General features: G+C 35.2%; 1 protein-coding gene across 1 annotated transcript; it reads left to right on the forward strand.

Annotated features, from left to right (window-relative positions):
- Positions 1–3,625: 3,625 nt before the first annotated feature.
- Positions 3,626–8,050, forward strand: lmo2 (LIM domain only 2 (rhombotin-like 1)). Its single transcript, XM_026287693.1, has 3 exons — positions 3,626–4,236; positions 5,011–5,226; positions 6,742–8,050. The coding sequence occupies exons 1-3, from the start codon at positions 4,196–4,198 to the stop codon at positions 6,962–6,964; spliced, it is 480 nt and encodes a 159-aa protein (XP_026143478.1). The 5' UTR covers positions 3,626–4,195; the 3' UTR covers positions 6,965–8,050.
- The last annotated feature ends 777 nt before the right edge of the window (positions 8,051–8,827 follow it).

The raw sequence follows: 8,827 nt of genomic DNA on the forward strand, positions 1-8,827 counted from the left end.
GGTATTTATATTGTAAAAGTATATAAAAATAAAGCTTATTTTTGCTTCTTTCTTTCTGTAAAACTCTAACTATTCAAAAACCATGTGAAAGCAGTTGCACGAGGTTTTGTTTGGCAAATACAGGAAGCAGTTAACATGGTTGCTCTGCTCTTTGATAGCACTGTTCTATCGAAAGGGTGTTTTCTTTCAGGAATAATACTGATTAGAGGAAGATCTCATGGGAGAGTGAAGCTCTCTTTCATCGAGTGACTCATTTCCGTTTTCTATTGTGTTTAGTAACAGCAGCAGCAGTCCTCAACCTAAACATTTAAAGTCCACTGATACATATATTAGTGTCACAAACAGATGATCACTGATCATCTGAAGTCTGCAATCAACAAATCACAAACTTGTAATAACAAAAACGTTTTTACTTAGTCAAAATAATGGTGCTCGACCATGCTTCTAAAAATTGAGCCAACAATAGTTAAAGCTGAGATTAGGCAGGAAGCATAGCTTGGCTATTGCTGTTTCAGAGTATATGCTATCAGAGGGTCAACAACGCATCAGGCTCTCTCCTTACAGGAAATACGCCTTACTGTGATTACTCAGCCTGTAATGGATCTCTTTTCCAGTATGCTAAAGGAAGCCTGGCCTGTAATTAAAACAGAGCATGTCCAACACATCCAGTAAGAGAATATGTTTCAGTTTTTTTTTTTTTTTATTGAGACAAGGCATGTTCCATGGCAAATGATCAGTCAATCCAATGGCATTTCCTATAAGGGCTGGGCTTTCAATAAATCATAGCCTACTCTTGCAGAGCCAAAATAATGAGAGAATGATCTCCTTTAGAGTATTCAGATTTCGGGTTAAATCTGTATGCAGTTTCAATGGCTGATTTTTAAATCCTAAATCCTAAACATGTACTTTATGCAACAACCATTTACTGTTAAGTTTTGCATTCGTTCTGATATGAATGTTACAGTTAAACTATTGACAGTAACCACTGGCTTCTTTAGTATTTTCCCCCATACTATGGAAGTCATTGGCTACGGTCAACTGTTTGGTTTCTAACATTCTTCAAAATATCGGTAACGCTTTATGTTTAATGCATTATAAATGTAGTTTTAATGCATTAATTATTCCTTGTAATTGCATTTTAGGTGAACTATACCTGTTATGTCCTTTATTAATAATTTTGTACCTTTGACCATTATGCCTGTAACAACCATTAATCAAATTACTGCAACAGGTGTAAAGTAAAACATGTTTTATGAGTTATTCTTTGTTAAAATGCTGAGTAAATTACTTTTTTTCATATCACAATTGAAATTTTACACTATTATGCTATTTTGATGTCAGTGAAAAATACATTTAGGCCATCAGATTTCATTCCATGTAACATTCAATTTGGGGCAAATTGGCTGATATGAAAAACAAATATATATAATGCATATATATAATGCTTTTTGTTAACTGTTTTTGGATTTTGGATAGAACAGTTTAGCTTGTGTTCAATTTATCTCGGTTTCTACAGAAATTATAGTAGAATTCCATTCCATTTTGCTGAAATCCATTCCTTAGACAACTACAATATTTATTCTGCACAATATATTGTCTTGCTGTGGCTATCAGATTTTTGTAGGTTTCATTTAATTTAATTTTTTTTGCACATAAGAAATATTGCATACACGAAACACAGCATTTTTAGAAAATACTTAATAACATTTCTGCCTTTACAGAGATGTTGCAAGCCATGTTGATATATTTACTACATCCCTGACCATATATTAAGGAAACCCACCCCGAGTTAAGAAAGCTTTTCCTGCCAAGTAGATGAGTTGACAGTCAGTGGTTTCCGAGGCACTGTCTCAAAAGCCCTTCTCCTATCAAGTGGGGCCATCTGGAGTTATCCAACCAATCAGAGTCCAGCAGGGTGATCAAGTGAAACAAGTAGGAAGTCAGCATGGCTCATACCACCCCCTGCCAAGGTTCATCTGTGCTCACTTCCTGTATATCCTCTGGGTTTGCTGTCTCCAATCCACAGGAAACGGTGGACGCCTTATGCAGACAGTTTAACAGCTATTAAAAAACATACTGTTCAAGCAAACAAGTAAATGTTGTAGACATGTTATCATCTGCATTCCTGGAAAAACTTTTTGCTAAAGATTGTACACTTTAACTGTATATCAATATAAATAAGAAAACACATAGATTTTTGAATGTTTTTGAGTTTATCAATTGATTTTTTTCAATGTTAAAAACAACGTTTGCTGCTTACTATTTTTGTGTAAACTGTTACTTTTTTGGGGGGAGGGTGTTCTCTAATGAATAGAAAGGTCAACGAACTTAATATATTAATATTTATATTTATTATTTATATATATATATATATATATATATATATATATATATATGTATATATATATATTTTTTTTTTTTTTTTTTTTGCCATTTATTCAAAGTATTTTGAATAGTTGTGTATCATGGTTTTCGCAAAAAGAAGTAATATTTATATGAGATTTTATACATTTTGCTAATTAAATGTAATAAAAATTATCCCTACTCTCAACTGAACTTTACATTTGATGAAATGTAGTTTTTGGAGTTATATGTCACAATTATCAAATTATAGCTGAAGGGCGATCGTTGACCTCACAGATTGGCACATTCAACATTTGGCTGAGATGCTGCCACTGAAGACCCTTCTAGCATTGATGATGTTTGGGAACCATTCAGTGTCCCAACAGTGTGCAGAGTGTTTTATCTCCTGGCCCAGTACTGCTGCTGACACTACCCGAGCCACTCTGACAGGAGATAAGAGGAGTTTCCCCAACGACATCAAGCAGAGATGAGTGTGAGGAGATAGATCTGGAGAAAACTGATCGAAAAAGCCATTTGCTGTGTTTTGTTTTTTAGCCGCATTGAAATTACAGATGAAAGTGTTTTCATATGATTATACCTTTAACAATACATAAACATTGTGAATTAGGGAATGGGTTTTTGATCTTCTAGATGCCACGGACCCCCATAAGATGATTCTCATGCGAGGGACCCCCTAAAATTGTAATTATTATTTTTTTTGTATTGAAGGTCCAATTTAGACTGTAATAAGTAAATATTATAAATATGTGTTAAATGTTGTTTTGTATAAAATGTTTTAATAACTTTTTTTATTATTATTATTGTTTCACTGTTTTTCTCTAAACATTTCCACAGACCCCCAGCACTCTCATGGCCCCCAGTTTGAAGCCCCTGTCTTTTGGTTATTTTTGAAAGGCAGTTGCTGCAGGGGCATGTTTTTAACAGTCATCTTTTAACAGTCTATCTGTTTTTTTTTTTTGTATTTTTTTTTTTTAGCAAAATTAAATTTTATCAAATATATAAAATAAATTATCAAACTGATTATACAAATTATAACCCTTATTAGTTTATCTGACTTAACATAAAAATATTTATCTTATTATTTATTTATTTACAGTCATGGCTACAACCCTCTTGCAATGTTGCAGCTGTGTCCTTGACCTTGGCTTCTCCCTGTGTTGTCATGAACGCATTAATTATATGCTTTTCCCTCAATCTCTTTCATGTCTGGGTGACAGGAGCCTGTCTGTTTGAGCTCGTGACCCCTCCAGTCACGAGCCCACGGCTTTATAATTGCCAAGTGACTAGCGGCATGTAGGAGCGCTATTTCCTCTCATTGTCGAGCGGTCGTGAGCAGGAAGTCGGAAAAGAAAGCAGAAACTGAGGGGGCAGGGCCATTTAAAAATACCTGCTACCCTCCTGCAATAACGGGACCACAGACAGTAGCCCTACGGGACAGTGCTGGGGAGACTCGCAGCACAAAATGCAGCACAGAAAAGAAACCACGCTTGACGCAAACGCAGTTGCAATGGAGTAATTAAACAACGCGGCTGGAGGGACATCTGCCTGTCATTACGTATTAGGCGCCTCAGAAACACATAGGATTGAATGCGTGGAGATAGAAATCTAATGCAAAGAAGCTACGTTGGATGCACTTGGGATTTAGCGTTCATAATGTGTGCTATAGGTTGTAGATATTTAGTGCACTAAGAAGGAAGCAAAGCAGGTGCATCTCTGAAGGCAGTTCATTGAGCTTGACGTTGATGGTGTTTCAGTTGATGGTCTTTCTTTCACTGGAACTGCACGCATCAAATGTAGGCTACTACTGAATCATTCCTGAATAATATTTAATATGGCATCTACAATTGAACGGAAAACAATGGAAACGAATGAGTAAGTAAGACATATTGTTTGGTTTTCCATTTTTTTAGGCTATCATTGCTGTCTGTATAGACAACAAGTACAACCAAAATAGTGCAATAGCCTATATTATGTAGCCTATTGGTTATATCAGTGTTTGCGCTTAGTTTAAAAATGTAAGTCACAGTCATTTTTTTTTATTAGTGATAACGATTATATATTTGTAATAATCACATTTGGACTAATTTAAAGTCGCATTAACTTGTATGATCGCGTTTTCACGAGTTAAGCGCATGAAGGATAGGGCTATTTTACTCAATGCATTAATAATCCAATAAAACGCTACCTTTTCAAAAAGTGGATTAAACGGCTCTAGTCGTGTGACTATGAAAAGAAATGATCGTTTACATGAGATCAAAACAAGTCTGCACTTTTGGTTATGCTTAACAATGCTGTATAAAATAAAATAATATTTGGTCACATGTTAACCAGTGGGAATAAATGGGCTAATTTAAGTACGCGTGCAGTGACCCAAAGCGCCTCATTTGCCTAGTGCACTTAACACTTTTCTCCCTTGGGATCGCGTGGCAGTAGTCTTTAGCAAACATTTATTTATAAATCAAATGTAGGTATATCTAAAAAGTAAGAAAAGAGTAGCGCATCTGATTGCCAATTTTATCCGTAAGGAACACACATAACCATAACATACCATAAGTTTTATAGTGTTTTCAATGAAATACGCACTAGTGCCATCTGGTGTTCATAATGGCGTATCGCATGTTTGAATGTAAACGCTAATCCACACAGGGAGCCCGTGGACGAGGTGCTCCAGATGCCGCCGTCGCTGCTGACCTGTGGCGGCTGTCAGCAGAGCATCGGGGACCGCTTCTTCCTCAAGGCCATCGAGCAGTACTGGCACGAGGACTGCCTGAGCTGTGACCTCTGCGGCTGCCGCTTAGGCGAGGTGGGCCGCAGGCTTTACTACAAGCTTGGCAGGAAGCTGTGCAGGAGAGACTACCTCAGGTAAGACTGGCAGGCCTGGATTGAATTTTTCATCCTTTAATTAACCCTGTGAAGCCTGACATATGTAATAATAATCTTTAAAAAAATGAAATGGAATTTTAACTCTAGCTTTAAAGTCTAGTATGTTTCAAATATGTGTTTTATTTTTATCAGGTATCATATTAAATACTTGCATCATGCTTTTATGGCTCATATAGTATGATATTGGAGCCCATACTTTTTAGGAGAAAAAAGTTAGTATGTTTCAAATATGTTCAATACTTTTATATATAGTATGATACTGGAAGCTATAGGCCTACTCTAGGAGAAAAAACACCTCAGTGTCATTCAGAGATGAAAAGTATGTAATTTAGTGCAGATGCTGATATTTATACGGCCAAAATGATGAAATTCTGATTGTCATGTAAGTGACAAAGCTTGTCATGTAAATGATCTTTATAAGAGTATGACAGATTTCTTACATTAAATGCAAACAATTTTATTGTGGCAGGCAAATAAAATACAGTGCCATACAATAATGATGACTCAGACTTTAACATAAGTTTTCTAAAAAATAAAAAAAAACAAGAAAGCAAGAAAGAATGAATGGATAAACAAGTACACCTAAGTTGCTTCAGTCAAGAAAGGGTTAAAACTGAAATACTATTAACAGAAAATTTGGGCTCCAGTCCTGAAAGGTTGTTTTTCAGCCCTGAAATGTATGCTTATGTTAACTTGATAAAAATCTGTAAAGATATCACAGCAAAAAGACAAGATTACCACGACCTGAAGGAGAGGCATTTTTAGAAGGATAATAAAAATGCATTTTCCTTGCTAAAAAAGTCATGTAGTAGCCAAGTTTTAATCATAATTTTGAGGTTTTAGAAATGTGTGTATTATATGTGACCCTGAACCACAAAACCAATTATAAACAGCACAAGTATATTTGTAGCAATAGCCAAAAATACACTGCATGGGTCAAAGGGATACATTTTTATTTTATGCCAAAAATGCCAAAAAAAGTAAAGATCATGTTCCATAAAGATATTTTCTAAATTTCCTACGATAAATATATAAAAACGTATTTTATGATTAGTAATATGCATTGCTAAGGACTTCATTCGAATCACTTTAAAGGCAATTTTCTCAAATTTGTGGGTTTTTTTTGCACCCTCAGATTCCAGATTTTCAAATTGTTTAAATAGTTTAAATATTGTCATCAATGAAAAGCCTCAACTTATTCAGCCTTCAGATAATGTATAAATCCCAATAAAAAAAGAACCTTATGACTGGTTTTATGGTCCAGGGTAACAAAGATAATGTATTTGGCTTTATAGGGTTTAACTTAATTATTGGCAAATCACAATTTACATGTAATAAGTAAAGGGATAAACATGTATTGCATGCATATGTCTGTAAAACAAATATTCTTGTGAAGCATCTAGTGTACTTAAGAGTGTTGCACATTACTATAAAATCATATATTAAAATAAGGTGGTTGTCTGTCAAAATCAATTTCTGTTTCCTTCTCTGCAGACTGTTTGGTCAGGACGGGCTCTGTGCTTCCTGTGAAAAGAGGATCCGGGCTTTTGAAATGACCATGCGTGTCCGTGACAAAGTCTATCACCTCGAGTGCTTCAAATGCGCTGCCTGTCAGAAACACTTCTGCGTTGGAGACCGCTACCTGCTCATCAATTCGGACATTGTGTGTGAGCAGGACATTTTTGAGTGGACCAAAATTAATGGCAGCATTGTATAGTGTTCTACTAAAGTCCTAAGGGAAACGTAACATCCTGTCAACATTCGCAACAAACCCTTTACTAAAAAAGAATAATTCTCTTTCTGGCTCCAGGAGCCACCGCTATGGACATGATTTAAACTTTCATCTCATATATTTGAGAAAAATTGCCACCAGCAAAATACACTGGGTTTTCTATTGGTGTATTTTTAATAACAGCCTAAATAAAGTTTGTGATGCATTGCAATAAAAGCTGATTGCCTTTGCTACTTTCACAGAAAGTTCAATTTGTTTAAGTAACACAATTGCTATAAAATGTTAAAACATCTTTCTTAGAGCCTATATAAAGAAAATGACTTGTATACTCAGGCTTTTCTTCTTCACAGGAGAGATACTCACCAATAACGACATATTATAAGACAGAAATAATAAGTCAAATACAATCACGCTTTAGATTAGAGAATACACATTCACTGTTAAGAGTTTTCCCTTAATAAACTCCTACTTTGATGCTTATTAATAGTTTGTAAAGTAGTTAAGTATATTCATATTTCAGTGATGTCATAACTGAATCCGCATCATTACTCCACTCTTCAGTGACACATGATCTTTCAGAAATCATTCAGATATGCTGACTTAGGACTGAAGAATCATTTCTTGATTTTTGTTTTGTGCTGCTTAAGATTTTTGTGGAAACCATGATACTTAACTTTTTTTATCATGTTTAGTAGAACAGTATTTTTAAATATATTTTTGTGTAATGATGTAAACTCTTTACTGTCACTTTTGATCAGTGTAATGCACCTTATCAATTTCCTTAAAAATCTTACAGAACCCAGACTTTTTAACCATAATCTGTATCAAAATCAAACTAGGTGTAGTATGTTATTTCATGTAATTTTGGAGAAAACGTTTAGGTTATGCAGTTCACCACTATCATGTGCACTAATAGGCCTACAAACTGAAAATCGAGAACAACTGTCAGATTCAATCTAATCACAGCCAGATTAAGGTCTGATGCTATAAAGAAAAAGTTCTCATTTGTCCAGTCATGTAGATTAATTCAAAAGACTTGAAGGATACATTGACAAATCCGGAAAAAAAAAACCAACATCTGAAAAAAAAAAATCACATATCTCTCTGTGGGGTTCACAGAGTTCAGAAGACCTGCATGAGGGGGAGAGCCCTGTCATGGCAAAGGAACACATCTGAAAGCCACAGGTTCTAAACAGAGTTTGAATGCTGTTACATGTTTTCCATCCCACTGCTCAGCTTTGAAGAAGTTCTGGTTCTGAGCTTTACCAGAAGCCAGTGTTGAGACAGAAGTGAATGCTGCCCTTCACTAAACTGGCTTTGGTAGACTGACCACATTCACTCCACACAGTCGCAGATATTTTTGTTAGTTGTACCACCTCTGCTGGCTGCCTCCAATAATTCGTGATACAAAACAGGACTCCATGCCACGAGGGGAAACTGAGAGATGGTCCCTGTGTTTTGTAAAAGACCGTAACAAGTTGTTGTTTGTGGAGCTCTTGATTATTGCCATTGGTGTTCTCGCTCTAAACAGAAGGGGGCGCCAAATGTCCAAACAAATGGACTTTAAAATAAGACATGGGATCGACATTTAAATATGACATGCAGCATATGATTCGCTTAAAATGTCAATTAATTTGGTATCTGCGTTTACTAGAAATTACATAAACTTTGGTATAATAATTGAAGATGTACACATTCAGATTTTATTGAAAAATATTTTTATTTTAGTTAACTTATATTCATAACTGTCATAAATACCTTATTGGTTTCCGTTTTGTTTATTTTTTTCCCCTCATTTTTTATGCTTTTGTTAATTGTATTTTGTGTAAATGTGCTTGGTTTTTTGCC

This window comes from Carassius auratus, chromosome 18 (genome assembly GCF_003368295.1).
Source record: "Carassius auratus strain Wakin chromosome 18, ASM336829v1, whole genome shotgun sequence".
NCBI lineage: Eukaryota > Metazoa > Chordata > Actinopteri > Cypriniformes > Cyprinidae > Carassius > Carassius auratus.

What these genes read in the sequence shown, in the direction of transcription:
- lmo2 (XM_026287693.1), top strand. Translation starts at nt 4,196, where the DNA reads ATGGCATCTACAATTGAACGGAAAACAATGGAAACGAATGA. An exon ending in AAAACAATGGAAACGAATGA is followed by an intron (nt 4,237 to 5,010) that starts GTAAGTAAGACA and finishes TAATCCACACAG; the next exon opens with GGAGCCCGTGGACGAGGTGC. An exon ending in TGCAGGAGAGACTACCTCAG is followed by an intron (nt 5,227 to 6,741) that starts GTAAGACTGGCA and finishes CCTTCTCTGCAG; the next exon opens with ACTGTTTGGTCAGGACGGGC.